General features: G+C 49.0%; 1 protein-coding gene across 3 annotated transcripts in view; it reads right to left on the bottom strand.

Moving 5' to 3' along the window:
* TMC7 (transmembrane channel like 7) overlaps window positions 1–17,583 on the bottom strand; it is a 69,413-nt gene extending 51,830 nt beyond the window's left edge. Inside the window, exon 1 of one of the 3 annotated variants that reach the window (XM_031658417.1) lies at window positions 17,355–17,579. In XM_031658417.1, the coding sequence (XP_031514277.1) occupies window positions 17,355–17,421 (67 nt within the window). In that variant the 5' untranslated portion in view covers window positions 17,422–17,579. Of the gene's footprint in view, window positions 1–17,354 lie in introns of all 3 variants that reach the window. The other 2 variants (XM_031658418.1, XM_031658419.1) reach the window with 2 other exon arrangements.
* Window positions 17,584–23,504: the final 5,921 nt, after the last annotated feature.

Here is a 23,504-nt window from a genome sequence, read left to right on the forward strand (position 1 = left end):
TTAACCACAGACACTTAGAATGAATGACATTCCCAATTTACTTGCATTTAGAGAGCGGGTGATTGGGCGCATGGCAGACAAATCCAGGGTTGACTCCAAAACCCTTATTTCTATATCAGGCCAGTGCTAGAAGTCAAGCTTTGCTGTGTCTTGGGCAGGTGGGCTTTCTGCTGGTGGGCTTTCTGCTGAAGGGGAGGGAAGCAACCTTCAAGATGGGTTTTACCCCTCATCGGATTTTAGTTGCAGGAAGATCAGTCTGAGTGGAGACAGACAGGACTCAGGGAGAAGAGGGGGCAGGCAGCCATAATTACCTAAGCAATTACCCCTACGCAGCAAAGCTTCTACGGCTTCTTGATCGAAGCTAAATGTTTGAGTGTGGATCCCCACTCTGTCACTTATTAGCTCTGTGTCTTTGGGAAAGTTACTCAACCTTTCTAAGCTCTGTTTCCTCATCTCAAATATTCATTCAACAGCTCTATCTACCATGTGTCCTATCTGGAGTTAAGGGAACTGCAGTGAAGAAGGCAAGTGCCCTACTCACGTGGCAGTTATATTCTGAGATGGGGGAGAGGGAGATCAAATAATAAACAGGCAGTAAATATTATGCCAGGAAGTGACAAGTGCAATGAAAAAAAAAAAAAAAAAGAACAGAGTGGTGTCAGGGGACAGAGGTGATATGAGGGAGGGTGAACTGTTTTTGATAAGGTGGGGTCAGGTACGGTCTCTCTTTAAAGGTGACATTTAGATGAATGAAGGGAAGGAGTGAGACCCCTGGATATTTGGGGAAAAGCACCCCAGGCAGAGGGAACCCAAAAGTGGAAAGGCCCAGCGGCAGGAGTGTGTGTGACAAGTTGGAGGAAGAGTGAATGAGCAAGAACCTGGTAGGCGGTTTTGTTGGTGGCCTCCAGTGAGCCACACTGGCCCTCTGCGTGGTCCCCTCCTTGGATTTGCACTGGACCTATGCTTGCTTCAACCAAAGGACTCAATGGAAGTAATGCTCTGCCATTTCCAGCCCAAAGTCATAAGAGGGCCTTGCAGTAGCCACTTCTGTGCTCTTGGGCCAGGGCTGCCTGGAAGGAAGTCCAACTACCTAGGACAACAAGGTGGAGAGGAAGAGCCCCTAAGCCTACAAAAAGAACCAAGGACCTGGGTGATTGCAAGAACCAAGGCCCCAGGCTCCTGTCTTCAACGCCCTGGGACAGCCAGGTGGCTCACACCTGGATTACACCTGTAATCCCAGCACTTTGGGGGGCCAAGGCAGGTGGATCACCTGAGATGGGGAGTTCAAGACCAGCCTGGCCAATATGGTGAAATTCCATCTCTACTAAAAATAGAAAGAAAAAAAAAAATTAGCTGGGCATGGTGGCATGCGCCTGTAATCCCAGCTACTCACAAGGCTGAGGCAGGAGAATAGCTTGAACCCGGGAGGCAGAGGTTGCAGTGAGCCAAGACTGGACGACTGCACTCCAGCCTGAGTGACAGAGCAAGACTTCATCTCAAAAAAACCAAAACAAAAGAAAACAACAGCAACAAAAATCCCTGGGGCATCCTCACCAGGCATCGCCGTGATGAGGCCATTTTGGGCACTCCAGCCCCAGCAGACATCCCAGGCAGCAGGGCAAGCGGGCTCCCCCATGCCCCGAGTCATCCCTGATGCACAGAATCAGCAGAAATAATAACATGGCTAAAGCCAGCACGTTTGGAGCAGTGTGTTGAGCAACAATAGGTATTTAGGACAGGGAGAATGGAAACGCTGAAGTCAGAAGGGTGGCTGGGGTCGGACCAAACCAGACTTTGTAGGCCATGGCAGAACCTTGAGATGTCATGCTTCGACTGCGTTTTAAAGGTCACCCTGGGCCGGGCGTGGTGGCTCACGCCTGTAATCCCAGCACTTTGGGAGGCCGAGGCGGTCGGATCACAAGGTCAGGAGATTGAGACCATCCTGGCTAACATGGTGAAACTCTGTCTCTACTAAAAATACAAAAAATTAGCCGGGCGTGGTGGCGGGCACCTGTAGTCCCAGTCACCCGGGAGGCTAAGGCAGGAGAATGGCGTGAACCCGGGAGGCAGAGCTTGTAGTGAGCTGAGATCGTGCCATTGCACTCCACCCTGGGCGACAAAAAGAAAATCAAAAAAAAAAAAAAAAAAAAGGTCACCCTGGGCCCGGCAGGGTGGCTCACACCTGTAATTCCAGCACTTTGGGAGGCCAAGGCGAGGGGATCACCTGAGGCCAGGAGTCCAAGACCAGCCTGACCAACATGGAGAAACCCCGTCTCTACTAAAAATACAAAATTAGCTGGGCACGGTGGCGCATGCCTGTAATCCCAGCTATTCAGGATCGCTTGAACCCAGGAGGCGGAGGTTGCAGTGCGCTGAGATCATGCCATTGCACTCCAGCCTGGGCAACAAGAGCGAAACTCCATCTCAAAAAACAAAAAGACCACCCTGGAGGCTGCAAGGCTGAGGTCAGGACTTGCTACACAGCCTGTTTATGAACATTAAAGAGGATCACATGGGTCGACGGTCCCAGGCAGTGCTTGGCACACACAGAGCTCCATAAAGGCACCAACCGGATGAGGATGGGCAGGGGCAGGGCCCGGTGGGGACCGGTCAAGGCCTGGCTCTGACACTGTCGGCCTGGCTCTGACACTGTCATCTTTGCCTTTCTCAGATGGGCAAGTTCAGACACAATGGAGCAGCTGTCCCACTGTAGATGACACACGGACACGTGGCTGGGGCCCTGCCAATCTCCATGCGCAAGTCTGCGAGCCTCACCCACCCTTCTACCTCCCTGCCTAGCACACCCTGAGGATATGACACACTTCCATTAGTGGCAGTGGCTCCCTCGAGCCAATATGAGGGTAGGGCGGGTGTGGACCCTGAGAAGGAAAAGGGTCTAAGCCCTGCATGGAGGCTACCCTCCCGCTAGCAGAAACAAAGAGCTATTATTAACCACGAACAAAGGTCTTTGAATATAGAACAGCATGGACCTACTGAATATTCAACTGCCGTGGGGTCAGGGCCCCCAAGCTGGAGCCTGGGTTGGTTTAAAACACTGGCCTCTCACCCACCAGCCAAGCCACCCCAGGAGGGACCACAGCTGCCTCAGAATTTTCTCATCTCAGGAATGGAGGATCTAATACCATGGGCCTCATCAGCACAATGGTGAGGAAGGAGTTGCAAACGGCATGAATAACACCGGCTAAGATTTCTTGAGTACTTGCCTACCTCGTAGCAGGCTATTTAAAGTATTTAACATGCGGGCTGGGTGTGGGGACTCACGCCTGTAATCCCAGCACTTTGGGCGGCCGAGGCGGGTGGATCACGAGGTCAGGAGATCGAGACCATCCTGGCTAACACGGTGAAAGTCTGTCACTACTAAAAATACAAAAAATTAGCCGGGCATAGTGGTGGGTGCCTGTAGTCCCAGCTACTTGGGAGGCTGAGGCAGGAGAATGGCATGAACCCGGGAGGCAGAGCTTGCAGTGAGCCGAGATTGTGCCACTGCACTCCAGCCTGGGCGACAGAGCAAGAATCTGTCTCAGAAAAAAAGAAATACATTTAAAAAAAAAAGTATTTAACATGCATTGTCACACTTAATACTCCAAACTACTCTTTGGAGAGAATTATCCCCATTGTGCCGGTGTGGTCTCAGCTACTTTGGGAGGCTAAAGCAGAAGGATTGCTTGAGCCCAGGAATTCAAGACCAGCCTGGTCAACATAACAAGACTCCAATTCCAAGGAAAAAAAAAAACCCGAAAGTCAAACAAAATCATTATCTCCATGTTACAGATGAATACCTGAGGCTCAGACAATTAGTAAGTGTTGCTTGCTTACACAGTAAGTGTTGGAACTAGGAACGCATCACAGGCTGATCAGACCCCAAAGCTGTAGTCTTCACCATGAAAAAATTCAGGGGGTCGCGGATTTACAAGTGCTTTGTAAATGTTAAAATGCCATATAAGCCGGGCACGGTGGCTCATGCCTGTAATGCTAGCGCTTCGGGAGGCTGAGGCAGGTAGATCACTTGAGGTCATGAGTTCAAGACCAGCCTGGCCAACATGGTGAAACCTCGTCTCTACTAAAAATACAAAAATTAGCTGGGCGTGGTGGCGGGTGCCTGTAATCCCAGCTACTCAGGAGGCTGAGACAGGTGACTTGCTTGAACCCAGGAGGCGGAGGTTGCAGTGAGCCGAGATCACGCCGCTGCACTCCAACCTGGGCAACAGAGCAAGACTCCATTCCAAAAAAATATACAAATAAATAAATAAAATAAAAATAAAATTCCACACAAATCAACTAAGTAATTATCCTGTTTTTCATACACCACCTACCCCCTCCCAGAAAGAACTGTTCTGATTTTTCCTCTTTAGACACTCCAGGGAAGTTCCCCAACTTCAAACAAAAAATGTCACGACCATGTCTTCAAACACAGGCATCATTATTTTTACAACTAGGCTCCACCCCCTCTTGTTTCCATATAGGAACATACACTTTTCCCAGCATGACGTCACCTCATTCCTCACGCCAACCTGCAGAGGTAAGTGCAGAGGGCTTCACTGCCCTGGCATGTTTTTTTTTTTTTAGAGATAGGATCTTGCTCTATTGCCCAGGCTGGAGTGTACCTTAAACTCCTGGGCTCCAGCGATCCTCCCACCGCAGCCACCCAGATAGCTGGGATTACAGATGCACACCACTACACCTGGCTGATTTTTTAATTTTTCAGTTTTTAGCAGAAACGGGGTCTTGCTTTGTTGCCTAGGCTGGTATCAAACTCCTGGGCTGAAGTGATCCTCCTGCCTTGGGCTTCCCAAAGGACTGGGATTATAGGCATAAGCCACCACCCTTGGCCTGCTCTGGCTTTCCAACAGGGAAACTGAGGCCCAGGCTTGGCGACTTGCCCAAGGCTTGAGTGTCAAGACAGACTCCTGGTTGTACCGCAGGTCATTTCACCACTGAGAGCCTTGATGTTCTCCTCATCCTTAAAGAAGATGTCTCATTACAGTTATTGTCAGACGTTCTACGGAATTGGTCCAGCCAAGAGCCTTGCTGTTGCGATGGCCACTGTAGTCCTGTGGTCAGCGTGGGCTGCTGTTGACCATCTGCACAGGAGTGGGTAGCATATTTCAGATACCGGGGTGCCTCTAAGAATGCCTAGAACTTCTTGGTCACTGGAGCCAGATTTCAGCAATTAGGAGATTATTACTCAGGTGGGAGAATGACTGGGTAATTCCAGGAGACACGAGGGAGCAGGGCCAGGCATAACCAATTTTTCTGCCATATACTATTCTTCCAGGTTAAGGACAAAGTCTTTCTGAGGCTTAAAAGCAGTGTCCTGCTCATAGAAGGCCCTCCATCTGGGCTGAGCACTGTGATTCATGCCTGTAATCCCAGCATTTTGGGAGGCCAAGGCGGGTGGATCACCTGAGGTCAGGAGTTCAAGACCAGCCTGACCAACATGGTGAAATCCCGTCTCTACTGAAAAAATACAAAATTAGCTGGGCGTGGTGGTGGGTGCCTGTAATTCCACTACTTGGGAGGCTGAGGCAGGAAAATCGCTTGAACCCAGGAGGCAGGGGTTGCAGTGAGCTGAGATCACTCCATCACACTCCAGCCTGGACAACAAGAGCAAAACTCCATCTCAAAAAATAAAAAAAATTAAAAAATTTTAAAAAAAGAAGGCCCTCCATCTGAAGAATGAATGAATGAATGAATGAGCAGTGCAGAGGCAGGCCCATCGAGAGAGCATCGTGAGGTCCTAACTTTCTTGGCAACATTTCCCACAAGACACCACATCCTACCAACAGGCATGAACCCTCCCAGGAAGTGGGCACCAGCCAAGTATGATCTAAAGGGCACTAAAACCACCACCACCTTCCCCCGCATCCTAGCCAAGAACCTTGCCCAACCGTATTTGGTGCTGAGTTCACAGCAGAGGTTTGTTTCCCACGCAGAGTATCACGGAAACTCTGGGTAAAAAGAGACTTCGTAGGTCACTGGGTCCAGGCCTCTCACCAGCTGCTATGGGAATTAGTTCTGTTTGACAACTTGTATGGAGCCTCTCTCTGTGCCAGACTCCAGACTGAGAGCTGGGACTCTGGAGAAGATGAACGCTTGCTCTCTGCCTTGATGAGCTTTTGCTCACTCCTTCGAACACCACATAGCTCCTAAGTGCCCACTCCACTGCACTCACTCACCCTCGTTACTACTCTATCCTTTTTTCTGTTGTTTGTTTAAGACAGGGTTTTGCTTTGTTGCCCAGGCTAGAGTGTGGTGGTGCCAACATAACTCACTGCAGCCTTGACCTCCCAGGCTCAAGCAATACTCTTCACCTCAGCCTCCTGAGTAGCTGGGACCACAGGTGTGCACCACTACACCCAGTTAATATACATATATTTTAGTAGAGATGAGGTTTTGTTATGTGGCCCGGGCTAGTCTCGAACTTCTGGACTCAAGTGATCCTCCCCACCTCAGCCTCCCAAAGTGCTGGGATTATAGGTGTGAACCACCACAACTGGCCTAGTCTGTTCTTTTTAATTGTTTACTTGTGGTGTGTTGTCTCTGACTCTATAACCTCTATGAAGGCAGGGACCTTGTCTCTTTCTGTTACCGCTGAATTACCAGGGTCTAGCACAGAGCCTGGTACATGACAGATGCTTAATAAATACCTTCTAAGTTGAATGAATGAATAATTCAGGAATGAATGAATTTGGTGCTGAGGATACAAGATACGTTACATCACCCACCAAGCCAACCAAAGTACTTTAAATACCAGGAAAGCAAGGATGTCAAAAAAATGAGAAAAAGATTTTAGGAATTTAAACCTTGAATAGTATTCTTTTCTATATGAATGATGTATTTTTTTCACAATACAAAACGTTTTGTTGTTTTGTGTTTTTTTGTTTTTTTTTTTTGTTTGTTTGTTTTTTGAGACGGAGTCTCGCTCTGTCGCCCAGGCTGGAGTGCAGTGGCCTGATCTCAGCTCACTGCAAGCTCCGCCTCCTGGGTTTACGCCATTCTCCTGCCTCAGCCTTGTGAGTAGCTGGGACTACAGGCGCCCGCCACCTTGCCTATCTAGTTTTTTGTATTTTTTAGTAGAGACGGGGTTTCACCGTGTTAGCCAGGATGGTCTCGATCTCCTGACCTCGTGATCCGCCCATCTTGGCCTCCCAAAGTGCTGGGATTACAGGCTTCAGCCACCGCGCCCGGCCTGTTGTTTTGTTTTTGAGACAGGGTCTCACTCTGTCACCCATGCTAGAGTGCAGTGGTGCCATTTCCACTCACTCTGCCTCCCAGGCTCAAGCAATCCTCCGGCCTCAGCTTCCCAAGTAGCTGGGACTACAGGTGTGCGCCACCACACCTGGTCAATTTTTTGTATTTTTTTGTAGAGATGGGGTTTTACCATATTACCCAGACTGGTCTCAAACTCCTGGACCCAAGCAATGCACCTGCTTCCACCTCCCAAAGTATTGAAATTACAGGGGTGAGCCACTGCACCTGGAACAAAAATAATTTAAAGAGTAAAAAAAGCTGGCAAAAAATATTGACTGAGATGTTGACCATATGTTACATTCTTCCTATTTCAGGTACTTTACACAAACCAGCCCTATTGGAAATGTGCTTTGCTTTTCTTTCTTGTGAAATGATAAAATGTCATGCACACACACACAATTTGATATCACTGATAAGTCAATGTAGATATCAATCTCAGAACATTATGGACTTCTTTTCACTTGAATTGTTTTTATTTTTGTTTTTGCTTTTGAGACAGAGTCTTGCGCTGTCACCCAGGCTGGAGTGCAGTGGCGCAATCTCGGCTCACTGCAACCTCTGCCTCCCGGGTTCAAGCGATTCTCCTGCCTCAGCCACCCAAGTAGCTAGGATTACAGGCGTGCGCCACCACACCCAGCTAATTTTTTGTATTTTTAGTAAAGACAAGATTTCACCATGCTGGCCAGGCTGCTCTCGAACTCTTGGCCTCAAATGATCCACTTGCCTCAGCCTCCCAAAGTGCTGGGATTACAGGCGTGAGCCACCGCGCCCGGCTGAATTGTTTTTATTTTGGATGTCAGGTGAAGGTAGAGTGTCCAGATAATCTGTGCTTACAGCTACCAAAGGGCCTTAATCCAAGAACTCATAAAGTCCCCGGACTCAACAGGGCGTGGTGGCTCACGCCTGTAATCCCAACACTTTGGGAGGCTGAGGTGGGCAGATCACGAGGTCAGGAGATCAAGACCATCCTGGCTAACACGGTGAAACCTCGTCTCTACTAAAAATACAAAAAAATTAGCCGGGCGAGGTGGTGGGCGCCTGTAGTCCCAGCTACTCGGGAGGCTGAGGCAGGAGAATGGCGTGAACTCGGGAGGCAGAGCTTGCAGTGAGCCGAGATCGTGCCCTGCACTCCAGCCTGGATGACAGGGTGAGACTCTGTCTCAAAGAAAAAAAAAGTCCCCAGACTCTAGTTGAAGCTGCTATGACATGTCAATCAAGTGCAAGAAGCCCTCCAAAGCCAGGGACTCATCACTGCCCTGCTCCTGGAAAGACCCATCTATCCATTCACTTATTCACCCACCACTCAGTCACTCAGAAACATTTACTGAGCAACTGTCACCACTCAAGCACTGTTCTAGGACTACAACATAGCCTTGAACACCACACACCATTTCCCTGCTTTTATGAAACTTTCATTCTATTTGGAGGAGACAGACATTAAACAAGTAAAAACAATGTACTTCAGATGTTGATAAGTGCGTGGAGAAAAATAAGTCAGGGGGCCGGGCATGGTAGCTCACCATTTGTTGGGCTTCTGCAATGAAGGGCATGTTCTATATCTGCACTGTCCAATACAGTGGCCACTGGCCACATGGGACTATTAAGCAATTGAAATATGACTGGCTGGGTGCAGTGGCTCATGCCTATAACCCCAATACTTTGAGAGGATGAGGCGGGAGGATGGCTTGAACCCAGGAGTTCAAGGCCAATCTGGGCACCATAGTGAGACCCTGTCTCTACAAAAAAATAACATGTTTTTTGGCTGAGGTGGGAGGATCGCTTGAGCCCGGAAGGTGGAGGCTGCAGTGAGCTGTGATCAAAGCAATGCACGCCAGCCTTGGTGACAGAGCAAGACGCTGTCTCAAAATAAATAAATAAATAAATAAATACAGCCTAGAGGGGCCTCATTCACAGCAGCCCAGTGCTTAGTCTGAGAGGGGAGGAGCCAGAGGCCCTGGTAACCTCCCGGATCTGCTAGACTTCGTAACAGTAGTGTCAGGAGAAACTGCATGAGTCACGCCAACTGGCACCTGGGTGGGGCTGGTGACTGGCTAGTCTAAGGCTTTACAAACAGATGAGCAAACAGCCTTCAGGAGCAGTGACTAACTCCATCATTAGAGCTGCTGCTGGGCCTGGAACTCAAGCCCCTGCTTTTCATGCCCATGGAGTATCTGGTCGGGTGTCTGTGGGGCAGTTACTGCGATTCTGTCTATCTGAGAAGGTGGCAAGGCCTGTCAGTTAAGAGCAACCCACCCTGCCTGGATTTGGACCCCAGCCTCACTTGCCGCCTGCATAACCTGGCAAGTTTCTTGATCATTCCATGCCTCAGTTTTCCCACCAATAAAATGGGGACAGAGGTTCCTACCTCCTATAGCTGTCCTGAGGATTAGATGGCAATCACATGTAACATGCTTAGAACAGAGGTCAGCAAACATTTTCTGTAAAGAGGTAAGAATTTACTATTTGCAATTACTCAGCTTTGTCCTTGTAGGAGGAAAGCAGCCACAGATAATCCATAAATGAATGGGCACGGCTGTGTTCTACTAAAGGTTTATTTACAAAAAAAAAAAAAGGTTGGCCAGGCTCGGTGGCTCACACCTGTAATTCCAGCACTTTGGGAGGCCAAGGCGGGTGGATCACGAGGATAGGAGTTCAAGACCAGCCTGGCCAAGATGGTGATACCCCATCTCTACCAAAAATACAAAACAATTAGCTGGGCATGGTGGCAGGTGCCCATAATCCCAGCTACTCGGGAGGCTGAGGCAGAGAATTGCTTGAACCAGGGAGGTGGAGGCTGCAGTGAGCTGAGATGGCACCACTGTACTCCAGCCTGGGCAACAGAGCGAGACTCCATCCAAAAAAAAAAAAGGCCGGGCCCAGTGGCTCATGCCTGTAATCCCAGCACTTTGGGAGGCCAAGGTGGGTGGATCACGAGGTCAGGAGATCGAGACCATCCTGGCTAACACGGTGAAACCTCATCTCTACTAAAAATATAAAAAATTAGCCGGGCGTAGTGGCGGGCGCCTGTAGTCCCAGCTACTTGGGAGGCTGAGGCAGAAGAACGGCGTGAACCCAGGAGGCAGAGCTTGCAGTCAGCCGACATCGTGCCACTGCACTCTAGCCTGGGCGACGGAGCGAGACTCTGTCTCATAAAAAAAAAAAAAGAAAGAAAGAAAAAAAAAAAAAGGCTGGATTTAGCATAGGAGTTGTTTGCAGATCCTTGGCTCAAAACACTGCCTGAGGCCAGGTGCGGTGGCTCACACCCATAATTCCAGCACTTTGGAGGCCAGAGGCGGGTGGATCACCTGAGGTCAGGAGTTGAAGACCAGCCTGGCCAACATTGCGAAACCCTGACTCTACTAAAAATGCAAAAATTAGCCGAGTATGGTGTCAGATGCCTGTAATCCCAGCTACTTGGGGGGATAAGGCAGGAGAATCGCTTGAATCCAGGAGTCAGAGGTTGAAGTGAGCCGAGATCATGCCACTGCACTCCAGTCTGGGTGACAGAGTGAGACCCTGTCTCAAAAAATAAAAAGGCCGGGCATGGTGGCTCACATCTGTAATCCCAGCACTTTGAGAGGCCGAGGCAGGCTGATCACCTGAGGTCAGGAGTTCGAGACCAGCCTGGCCAATGTGGTGAAACCCTGTCTTTACTAAAAATACAAAAATTAGCCGGGCATGGTGGCGCGCACCTGTAATCCCAGCTACTCGGGAAGCTGAGGCACAAGAATTGCTTGAACCCAAGAGGCAGAGGTTGCAGTGAGCCGAGATCACACCACTGTACTTCAGCCTGGGCGACAGAGCTAGATTCCGTCTCAGAAAAATAAAATAAAAAGGAGTCACCTCCCCCAAGAGGCCTATGGACCACCCCATCTGAGTAGGCTACTCTTCCTTCTCTATCTTACCATCTTGTTTGTTTCCGTCCAGTAGTTAGGGCTACCTCCGATAATCCTATTTGTCTCTTTACTGTTTAGTGCGTCTCGCTTGACTAGAAGCTCCATGAAAGCAGAGACCCTACCTGCTTCCTTTGCCACTAGAACCCCAAGGCCTGGTATGTGATGATCCCTCAGGGCCCATTTGCTTCCCTTCCTCCTCCTCTAAGGGTGGAGACAGAACATCAGAAGGTCTAGGCAGACCCAGACCCAAACAATATAAAAGGAAACCAGATTGTGACAAAGGTCAGAGGCTGAAAAGTTATTTCCGCCTTTTATCCCTCTAAATTCTTCACTTCCTGAAAAAACAAACAAGAAAAAGCCACTGAGGGCCCCTGGACTTAATCCAGGCCTGAGTTGCTGGGCAGAGGTCAGTCTTGTCCAGACATGGGAAAAAAATAACTCAAGTCAGACGGGTGGGTCACCAGAGAAAGAATCCAGCCTGCGAATGGCCTGTGCGAGCTTCAGCTCTGTCCAGACCTGCCTCCCTCTGGTGATGCCTTTAAAGGTGGTAAGTGACCTGGACAAATGGGCTTAGAAGATAAGAGGGAAAACAAATATCACAGGTCAGATGGTTATGTGTCTTTCAAGTTTAATACCGTCTACTGGACTGAAAGACGTCCAAAGAATAGTTACTCAACTACATAAATTCCCTTTTTTTTTTTTTTTTTTTTTTTTTTTTTGAGACAGAGTCTCGATATGTTGCCCATGCTGGAGTGCAATGGTATGATCTTGGCTCACCACAACCTCTGCCTCCCAGGCTCAAGTCATTCTCCTGCCTCAGCTTCCCAAGGAAGCTACAGGAATGTGCCACCACGCTCAGCTAATTTTTGTATTGTTAGTAGAGATGGGGTTTCACCATGTTGACCAGGCTGGTCTCGTACTCCTGACCTCAGGTGATCCACCCACCTCGGCCTCCCAAAGTGCTGGGATTACAGGTGTGAGCCACCGTGCCCAGCCAACTACATAAATTCCTAACAATGTATCTCCAGAAAGTATAGGCACAACGGCACATGCAGTCATGCCTGTAATCAAGTGCTCTGGGAGGCCAAGGCAGGAAGATCCCTTGAGCCCAGGAGTTTGAGACCAGCCTGGACAACATAGCAAGACTCTGTCTCTACAAAATATACAAAAATTGGGCGGGGTATGGTGGCTCAGGCCTGCAGGCCCAGCACCTTGGGTGACCAAGGCAGGAGGATCGATTGAGCTCAGGAGTTTGGGACCAGCCTGGACAACATAACCAGACCCCGTCTCTACTTAAAATCAAGAAAATTAGCCAGACGTGGTTGCATGCGCCTGTAGTCCCAGCACTTTGGGAGGCCAAGGCGGGTGGATCACCTGAGGTCAGGAGTTTGAGACCAGCCTGACCAACACGGTAAAATCTCATCTCTACTAAAAATACAAAAATTAGTATTTTGTATTTTTAGTAGAGGCATGGTGGTGCACAAGTACATATGGTGGTGCACACCTGTAGTCCCAGCTACTTGGGAGGCTGAGGCAGGAGAATGGATTAAACCTGAGAGGTGGAGGTTGCAGTGAGCCGAGATTGCACCACTGCACTAAAGCCTGGGCAACAGAATAAGACTAAAAAAAGGAAGAAAGAAAGAAAGAGAGAGAGAGAGAGAGAGAGAGAAAGAAAGAAAGAAAGAAAGAAAGAAAGAAAGAAAGAAAGAAAGAAAGAGAGAAAGAGAGAGAGAGAAAGAGAGAAAGAGAGAAAGGGAGGGAGGGAAGGAAGGAGGGAGGGAAGGAGATAGAGGGAGAGAAAAGAAAAGAAAACAAAACAAAAGAAGCCAGGTGTGGTTGCATGCACCTGTAGTCCCTGCACTTTGGGAGGCCAAGGCAGGAAGATCAATCAAGGCCAGGAGTTTGAGATTGCAGAAGGAAACCCTGTCTCTAAAAAAAAAAAAAAAAAAAAAATCAGGGTCCAGTTCCACCACAAGAGCATCTCCAGGGGCTGCTGAGTTTTGTCTCTATCATTCCAAGTCGTCCCTGCTCCAGACCAAGTCCCACCATCTGGCAGTCAGGTCAGTTCAAACACAGTCACATCAGGGCCCTTCCAAGTTCTTTTTTTTTGTTTGTTTGTTTTTTGAGACGGAGTCTCGCTCTGTCGCCCAGGCTGGAGTGCAGTGGCCTGATCTCAGCTCACTGCAAGCTCCGCCTCCCGGGTTCACGCCATTCTCCTGCCTCAGCCTCCCGAGTAGCTGGGACTACAGGTGCCCGCCATCTCGCCTGGCTAGTTTTTTGTATTTTTTAGTAGAGACGGGGTTTCACCGTGTCAGCCAGGATGGTCTCGATCTCCTGACCTCGTGATCCGCCCGTCTCGGCCTCCCAAAGTGCTGGGATTACAGGCTTGAGCCACCGCGCCCGGCCCCCTTCCAGGTTCTTTCCTTGAGTGCCCCTTGAGGAGGCTGGAGGAGAGGCCAAAGACATTTGCACCTGAGACTCCAGAGTCTAGATTTACAACCACTATGTTACAGCTGCCAGTGTGGCTGCAAGGACACTTCATTCATTCATTCACTTATTCATTCAAAATAGATATAGCATCTGCTGTGTGCCAGATGCCATTCTAGGTTCTAGGGAAACAAGGCAAAGCCCCTGTTTTCCAAAGCATCCACATTCTAGGAAAGACTGCTACCAGCCTGGCACGGTGGCTCACATCTGTAATCCCAATACTTTGGGAGGCCGAGGTGGGCAGATCACTTGAGGTTAGGAGTTCGAGACCAGCCTGGCCAACATAGTGAAACCCCATTTCTACTAAAACTACAAATCAGCCAGGCATGGTGGCACATGCCTGTAGTCCCAGCTACTCAGGAGGCTGAGGCAGGAGAATCGCTTGAACCTGGGAGGCAGAGGTTGTGGTGAGCCGAGATCGCACCACTGCACTCCAGCCAGGGCAATAGAGTGAGTCTCTATTTCAAAAAAAAAAAGACTGCTACTAAACAAGAAAATAACCAAACCAGATGACTTCAGGTGGTGGTAAGAGCTTTGAAAGAATAAGCAAGGGCCGGGCGCGGTGGCTCACGCTTGTAATCCCAGCACTTTGGGAGGCTGAGGTGGGCGGATCACGAGCTCAGGAGATCGAGACTATCCTGGCTAACACGGTGAAACCCCATCTCTACTAAAAATACAAAAAAATTAGCCAGGCGAGGTGGCAGGCGCCTGTAGTCCCAGCTATTCAGGAGGCTGAGGCAGGAGAATGGCGTGAACCCGGGAGGCGGAGCTTGCAGTGAGCCGAGATCGCGCCACTGCACTCCAGCCTGGGCAACAGAGCGAGACTCCACCTCAAAAAAAAAAAAAAAAAAAGAAAGAATAAGCAAGGTAACTAACTGGTCAGAGAAAGAGAGATGGGCGCATTCCCTCAGATAGACAGCCCCAGAGGTCTGCCTCTCTGACGTGACATTTGAGCAGAGACCCAACAGGAAAAGGAAGAGGCAGCCCTATTAAGAAGGAAGAGGAGTCCAGGTGAAGAGAATGGCAGATGCAAAGGCCCTGAGGCAGAAACAATCTTGGTATGCTGGAAGGATAGGAAGGCAGCCAGTGCAGCTGGAGCAGGATAGGTTAGGGCGGGTCGAGGTGATGAGGGCCTGGAAAGAGGGGCTGGGGTTGAATCACCAGATCCTGTTGGTTGCTATGGAAGAGCCTGGAGTTTATTCTCAGAGCAATGAGAAACCACTGGAAAGTTGCTTTTTGTTTTTTTGTTTTTCAGACAAAGACTACCTCTGTCACCCAGGCTAGACTGCAGTGGTGCAATCTCGGCTCACTGTAACCTCTGCCTCCCGGGTTCAAGCGATTCTCCTGCCTCAGGCTTCCCGGTAGCTGGGATTACAGGCACATGCCACCACACCCATCTAATTTTTTTTTTTTTTCTTTTGAGACGGAGTCTCGCTCTGTCGCCCAGGCCGGAGTGCAGTGGCGCGATCTCGGCTCACTACAACCTCCACCTCCCAGGTTCAAGCGATTCTCCAGTCTCAGCCTCCCGAGTAGCTGGGACTACAGGTGCGTGCCACCACGCCTGGCTAATTTTTTGTATTTTTGGTAGAGAGAGGATTTCACCATGTTAGCCAGGATGGTCTCAATCTCCTGACCTTGTGATCCACCCGCCTCAGCCTCCCAAAGTGCTGGGATTATAGGCGTGAGCCACTGCACCTGGTCAGCCACGGGAAAGTTTTATGTAAGCAAGGGAGTGATCTGTTTTATCATTTGGAAGGATAAACACCTCTTCTTCTTCCTCCTCTGTTTTTAGAGATGGAGTCTAGTTCTGTCACCCAGGCTGGAGCCCAGTGGCACAATCACAGCCTACTGTAACCTCAAACTCCTGGACTCAAGTGATCCTCCCGCCTCAGCATCCCAAAGTGCTGGGATTATAGGCATGAGTCACCATGCCTGGTCACACTTCTCATTCTTTTTTTTTTTTTTTTTTTTGAGACGGAGTCTCGCTCTGTCGCCCAGGCTGGAGTGCAGTGGCCGGATCTCAGCTCACTGCAAGCTCCGCCTCCTGGGTTCACGCCATTCTCCCGCCTCAGCCTCCCGAGTAGCTGGGACCACAGGCGCCCGCCACCTCGCCCGGCTAATTTTTTGTATTTTTTAGTAGAGACGGGGTTTCACCGTGTTAGCCAGCATGGTCTCGATCTCCTGACCTCGTGATCCGCCCATCTCGGCCTCCCAAAGTGCTGGGATTACAGGCTTGAGCCACCGCGCCCGGCCCACACTTCTCATTCTTTAAGCCAGACCTCATTTGTCACCTCCCCCATCCCCCACCCCACCCCACAGACTGTCCTATAATGCCCATACAACAGGTCACTGTTTAGAAAGTGCTACAAAGTTACAAACACAGTCCCTTCTGAGCCTCCCACCAATGTTGGTGGGTACAAGGTCAAAAAAAAAAAAAAAAATCTCTTCTATCAAAGAGGCATAGGAGACTTTTTAGTTACAGGGCCCAATTATAGTTGTCCTAAAAAGATGCCAAAAGTACCCTTAAACACTTAGCAAAGATTCAAGAACGATGAATCTCACATTCTTTGTATGGGAAATGAGGAACTTGACATCTTCAGTATAATGGATTCCACTAAAATAAGATGACGATCAATAGGAACCAACTAAAAAAATACTGGACAAGCTATTATTGAAAGGCTGAAATTCAGCTGACATAAGCAGTATTAATATTGAGATAGAAAATAATTCGCATTGAATCCACCGCAACTTTTGTTTTCTGATGTGGGTCTCTTCTAATTTTTTTTTTCTTCTGAACATTGAGAACAATCCAATTTGAAGGCCACAATGCCCAAATCTACACTCATGTTTTGTCCTACATCCTTGGTTTAATTAAATCTCTATTCTAAAATTGAAAAACAGAAAACATTGCAGATAAAACTTTACGGCAGGGTCTTGTGTTTTGCAAGATTCCTAAGCTCCAAATGCTACAAGGAACCCTGCCTGAGTGCTGGCAGCTTTTCTGTCTTGACTGGGCAGCAGTTGTACATATTTCTGTAGAAATTGATGGAGTTGTATACTTTCCTGTAATTCTACCCAATACAAAAGATTCTAATACTTGGCTGGCTACCATGTATTGTGACTGTCTAGCCACAATGCCAGACACTGTCCTAGACACATCACACGATTCTCAGCTACTCCCTGCACCATCCTATTCCCATTTTACTGCTGAAGGATCTGAGACTCAGAGAAGGCAAGCCACTTACCAAAGGTCCCACAGCAATAAACAGACAAGGCAGAATTCGGTTTCAAGTTGGTCTAACTGTATGTGAAGGCTGAAATGCCTGGGAGGCAGGCACCTCATACCAGAACGTTAGGCGTGGAGGGGGTGCTCGCAATCCCTTCATTTAACAGATGAGGCTATTGAAAGACTGTCTTGGTCAACAGCTGGAAGACAAACCCACCACGGTCCGGACTGCCATTCTAGTGTCCTTTTGGCCCGGCTGGGTCCCACTGGATTGGACGAGGACGCGTTGGAGGAGGGAGCAGGAATAAGAAAGATCCCCTTCCCACCTGCTGTTCCCCAGAGCCGGGAGCACCCCGCGCCGCGCGGGGCGTGAGAGTGGATAGCGGCCAAGCCGAGCCTCCAGCAGCCGGCTCCCTCCGTGCGCCCTAGGACCCCAGGGGCACCGTCCCCGCGCGCGCCCCCCGCAGCCCTACCTGGATGGACCGCGGGCTGCCGGCTGGGCCTGCCGAGCTGGAGCGCACTGGCGCTGGACTCGCTCATGGCTGCGCCCCGCGCTCCTCAGAGGCTGCCGCGGACCCTCTCCACCCGCGGCCGCCGCCGCCTCCGCCTCCCCAGCCTTCCCTCGCGGAGCCGGGATTCCAGGTTCCGGCGCTGACATCACAGAGGCCGGGGCGGGGCGCCCAAGCCTTCCCTTCTCACGCCCGCCGCCCGCTGGACCCCGCGAGGAGCCGAGCACAGAGACCGGAGAGGGGCTGCAGAGCCCGGGAGATCCGGCAAGGCTCCATCCAGCGGCGGCGACAAGCAGCGACCTCCCTGCTGTCTCACTGAGTTTAAAACATCACAATAGAATGGGCACAATGGGAGCCCAGTCCCCACCAGTACCCGGTACACCCATGTAATGAACATGCACATGGGCCCGCTGCAACTAAAATCTAATCTAATCTAATCTAATAAAGAAATAAATAACGAAAATAACCGGTTGGGCGCTGTGGCTCACGCCTGTAATCCTCTCATTTTGGGAGGCCGAGGCTGGAGGATCGTGTGAGCCCACAAGTTTGAGACCAGCGTAGCCAACACAGTGAGACCCCCATCTCTAAAATTAAAAAATAAAAAATCCACACACACACACACACACAAACCCCAAGATTCCAAATAAGTGCATTTAGTAAGTTACCATTTGGGAACAAAAAGGAAAACAAAAAATATATTTGTACGTGTTTGTAAACGCCTAAGCTATCTCCCTAGAGAGTGCAAGAAACTGGCTACCTGTGGTAGCCCTGGATGGGGAGCTAGAGGGCCGAGTGAAGAGAAAACTACATGCAGAGTTTGTCTTTTACGTTTTACACTATAGCCTCGCTTCATCTCTACCTCTGTACGTGTGCAGCTTAAAAACATAACATTGCCAGGCACAGTGACTCACGCCTGTAATCTCAGCACTTTGAGAGGCCGAGGCGGGCAGATTACCTGACATCAGGAGTTAGAGACCAGCCTGACCAACGCGGTGAAACCCTGTCTGTACTAAAAATACAAACTTAGCCAGGCACGGTGGCACACGCCTGTAGTCCCAGCTACCCTGGAGGCTGAGGCAGGAGAATCTCTGGAACCCAGGAGGCAGAGATTGCAGTGAGCCGAGATCACACCACCGCACTCCAACCTCGGCGACAGAGCACAGAGCGAGAATCCATCTCAAAAAAAATAATAATAAATAATAAAAAATAAAAAATTTTTTTAAAAACCATGAAATTAAAAATAATTGCTAGGCCGGGCGCGGTGGCTCAAGCCTGTAATCCCAGCACTTTGGGAGGCCGAGACGGGCGGATCACGAGGTCAGGAGATCGAGACCATCCTGGCTAACACAGTGAAACCCCGTCTCTACTAAAAATACAAAAAATTAGCCGGGCGTGGTGGCGGCGCCTGTAGTCCCAGCTACTCGGGAGGCTGAGGCAGGAGAATGGCGTAAACCCGGGAGGCGGAGCTTGCAGTGAGCCGAGATCGCGCCACTGCACTCCAGCCTGGGCGACAGAGCGAGACTCCGCCTCAAAAAAAAAAAAAAAAAAAAAAAAAAAAATAATTGCTAGTGACCAGCCTGGACAACATGGGGAAATCCCATCTCAATTTTAAAAAAAAGAAAGAAAGAAAGAAAAGTAATTGCTAAATATAAATAAATGGCTAAATAAATAAATGGGGAAAATGGAGAGAAATCTCCTGTGCAGATTTTGAAATCATTTATGTAGATACTTCAAGGACAGAGAGTTTAGCTCCCTACTCCTTAAGTGTGGGTTGCCTGTAGTGACATCCTTCCAAAGAGTGCAGTATGGAAGTGGTGGTGGAAGAGGGCAGGGTGGCCTTTACAGTAGATAACACCTGAAAACACTGTCTCAGACAAATGATCAAAGTTAACATCAGCTGGGCTCCGTGGCTCACACCTGTAATCCCAGCACTTTGGGAGGCCAAGGCAGTTGGATCACTTGAGGTCAGGAGTTCGAGACCAGCCTGGCCAACATGGCAAAAACCCATGTCTACTAAAAATACAAAAAAATTAGCTGGGCATGGTGGCGGGCACCTGTAATCCCAGCTACTCAGAAGGCTGAAGCAGGAGAATCTCTTGAACCCAGGATGTGGGCGTTGCAGTGAGCCAAGATTGCACTACTGCACTCCAGCCTGGGCAACAGAGTGAGACTCCATCTCAAAATTAATTAATGAATTAATTAACATCAACAACATTAAGCTATGTGGCTAGTACGCACTCTTCATACGATGTGATGAGAAGGGCACTTTACCTCTGTGGTCACAAGAAAAATATCAGACAAATTCAACCGAGGGGTGTTCTACAGAATACCTGGTTAGTACTCATCAAAACTGTCAAGGTCATTTTTTAAAAAAGGAGGCTGGACTCTGTGGCTCATGCCTGTAATCCCAGCGCTTTAGGAGGCTGAGGTGGGAGAATGGCTTCAGCCCAGGAGTTGGAGACTAGCCTAAGCAACATATTGAGACCCCATCTCTACAAAAAAGTTTAAAAATTAGCTGAATGTGGTGGAGCATGCCTGTAATCTGAGCTACTCAGTTCCTGGAACACAAGTTAAAACACATTAAAAACTATAGAAATCTGAATAAAGTAGGGACTTCAGTTAATAGTCATGTATCAATCTTGGTTCATTAATTGTGAGAAATGTACCATATTGATGTAGCATGTTAACAGTAGGGGAAACGGCGTGGGCCGTGGGAAAACTCGCATTCTCATCCTCAAAGGCTTTCTGTAGATCTAAAACTATTCCAAAACAGAAAATTACGTGTGTGGGTAAGTAATTTCCTGGCTCAAAATAAAAGCTATTATTTATTTATTTTGAGACAGCGTCTTGCTCTGTCGCCCAGGCTGGTGTGCAGTGGCAAAATCTGGTCTCGTTGCAACCTCCGCCTCCTGGGGTCAAGCAATTCTCCTGACTCAGCCTCCTGAGTAGCTGGGATTACAGGCACCTGCCACCATGCCGGCTAATTTATGTATTTTTAGTAGAGACGGGGTTTCGCCATGTTGGCCAGGCTGGTCTCAAACTCCTGACCTCAAGCGATTTGCTGGTCTTGGCCTCCCAAAGTGCTGGGATGACAGGTATGAGCCACTGTGCCCAGCTGATAAAGCTATTTTTATTGTGGTTAATGGTAAGGTCACTGGATGGGAACCTGGTTTCAGATTATTTCCTGTGTGAGCTGGACCACATGACACAACCTTTCTGAGCCTGTTTTCTTATCTGTAAAATGGGGATATAAGACTAGAGCTTAGGTCCCAGGACTGTAGCAACAGCAATTGCCTAGAGACAGCCTAAATTTCTGTTGACAGGAGAGAGGTTAAATAAATTTTGACACATCTGTCCAGCAATTACATAGCTCTATATGGAGATCTATAGAAAATTATGTTTATAGAAGGTATATTATTAGGTGAAAAAGCAAGGTGGAGGCTGGGCGTGGTGGCTCATGCTTATAACCCCAGCATTTTGGGAGGCTGAGGCAGGAGGGTCACTTGAGTCCAGGAGTTTAAGACCAGCCTGGGCAACATAGTGAGATCCCCATCTCTACAAAGATAAAATGTATCCAGGTGTGGTGGCATACAACCTGCAGCCCTGGCTACTTAGGAGGCTAAGGCAGGGGGATTGCTTGAGCCCAGGAGTTCAAGGTTACAGTGAGCTATGCTTATGACACTGCCCTCCAGGAGAGAGTGAGACACCATCCAAAAAAAAAAAAGTGTTGAAAAATACAAGAATATATATGTATCTGTTTGTAAATGCATCATACATCTCAGGACAAGGGCAGGGGGATTTTTACTAATTACCCTTTTTTTTACTCCATAGACATACTACTGATACATACTCAAATGTTAAAAAATGATCTTTAAGCCTGTGGCACAGAGGAAGTGTCAGGAAATGATGGCTATTTCTACTGCGAGACAATTCCTCCCTCTTCCCTTCCTTACTGGAGGCCACCTTCCAACCCACGGTCCCAGCCTGCAGATCTGGAAACGGATGGATGAAATCCAGTTGTTCTGCATGTGGAAGATGGAATGGCATGGAGGCGAGTGGGATTGTGTAGTGACCCTAGAGAGAAGACCCAGCACTTCCTGATGGCTGCACCTGGCACCTGGCACCTGGCCCTTGCTTCACTCTGCATCCTGAGCCAGAGAGACCTCAGTTATTTTTCCAAGAGCAGAAGAATGAGCCAGCCTCCCAAAGGAGATTCCCTGCTCCCAGGAGACAATTTTACAGGAATAGAAATAGGATAGTTCTTCAGGAAGCAACAGTCACTAAAATCTCCTGTTAGAAGGAATAGAAGAGGAGGAAGGCAGGCAGAGGGATACAAAGAAATTCAGACAGAGGGATGGTGAGTAGGACAGAAAGACGGGCAGAATTATCAATTCATGTGTTGCTTTATTTCAAGGGGAGACACAAATGTCGCCACAGCACCCCCTATCGCCTCTCTCAATCCTAGCACTTTATTTTTACCGCTTGTTTTGTTTTGTTTTGTTTTGTTTGTTTGTTTTGAGACAGAGTCTTGCTCTGTTACCCAGGCTGGAGTGTAGTGGCACAATCTCGGCTCACTGCAACCTCTGTCTCCCCGGTTCCAGCGATTCTCCTGCCTCAGCCTCCCGAGTAGCTGGGACTACAGGCACACACCACCACGCCCGGCTAATTTTTATGTTTTGTAGTAGAGATGGGGGTTCCACCATATTGGCCAGGCTGGTCTGGAACCCCTGACCTCGTGATCCACCCGCCTCAGTCTCCCAAAGTGCTGGGATTACAGTCGTGAACCACCGCACCCAGCCAATTGTTCTGTTTCTCACACTAGAATATAAGCTTGGTAAGGGCTCCCTTTTACTATTAGGGGGAAAACAACAACAACTGTCACTTACTGAGAGCTTACTCTGAGCCAAACGCTTACCATGTGCCCCTTCATTTAACCTTCGTCCTCTCTAAGACATCAGTAGGAACCTTCAACTCCATGTTATAGAGAAAAGGACCACGGCCCGGAGGGAAAGTGGAATCTCTCCTCTTTGCTCCTTCCCTCCAGCGGCTCACCTTACCCAGCACCACCGCCCCTGCCAAGGCAAGGTTGGCCTCCTGACCGTCTCCCTGCCTCGTCCAAGTCTTGTGCATCAGCACTCAGAGCAAACCTCTCAGTAACGGAGGTCTAGGCACATGTTCTCAAGACCTCCTGAGGGCTTTGTCATGGGCCATGGTCACTCATATTTTTTTAAGAAATTATATTAATGGGCCGGGCGCAGTGGCTCACGCCTGTAATCCCAACACTTTGGGAGGCTGAGGCAGGTGGATCACTTGAGGTCAGGAGTTCGAGAGCAGCCTGGCCAACATGGCGAAACCCTGTCTCTACTAAAAATACAAAAATTAGATGGGTTTGGTGGCGCGCATCTGTAATCCCAGCTATTTGGCAGGTTGAAGCAGGAAAATCACTTGAACCCATGAGGTGGAGGTTGCAGTGAGACAAGATTGCGCTACTGCACTCCAGCCTGGGTGAGAGAGCAGGACTCTGTCTCAAAAAAAAAAAAAAAAAAAAAAGTAAATTCCTGGACCCATCATCTTTGGCCTTAATGCAGGTTGTCCTGATACAAACTGGGACCCCGGACGCCCTGCATCTTTTTCCCTTCCTCCTACCTGCACCTACTGTCATTCCACACATTGTCTACAACAGAAATGCTTTGCAAAATGTAAACTTCTAAATAAATGTTAATGCCGTAGCCATGGCTATGTAAGACTTAGAATTGTGGGATTGTAGCCAGGCTTGGTGGCTCACACCTGTAATCCCAGCACTTTGGGAGGCTGAGGTGGGCGGATGATGAGTTCTGGAGATGGAGACTATCCTGGCTAACACGGTGAAACCCTATCTCTACGAAAAATACAAAAAAATTAGCCAGGTGTGATGGCACGTGCCTATAGTCCCAGCTACTTGAGAGGCTGAGGCAAGAGAATCACTTGAACCCAGGAGGCGGAGGTTGCAGGGAGCCGAGATCATGCCATTGCATTCCGGCCTGGGTGACAAGAGCAAAACTCTGTCTCAAAAAAAAAAAAAATTCATTGTGGGATTGCAAAATGGACCATAGGAGAGGGTACTGGACACACCAA

Source organism: Papio anubis, chromosome 18, assembly GCF_008728515.1.
Source record: "Papio anubis isolate 15944 chromosome 18, Panubis1.0, whole genome shotgun sequence".
Lineage (NCBI taxonomy): Eukaryota > Metazoa > Chordata > Mammalia > Primates > Cercopithecidae > Papio > Papio anubis.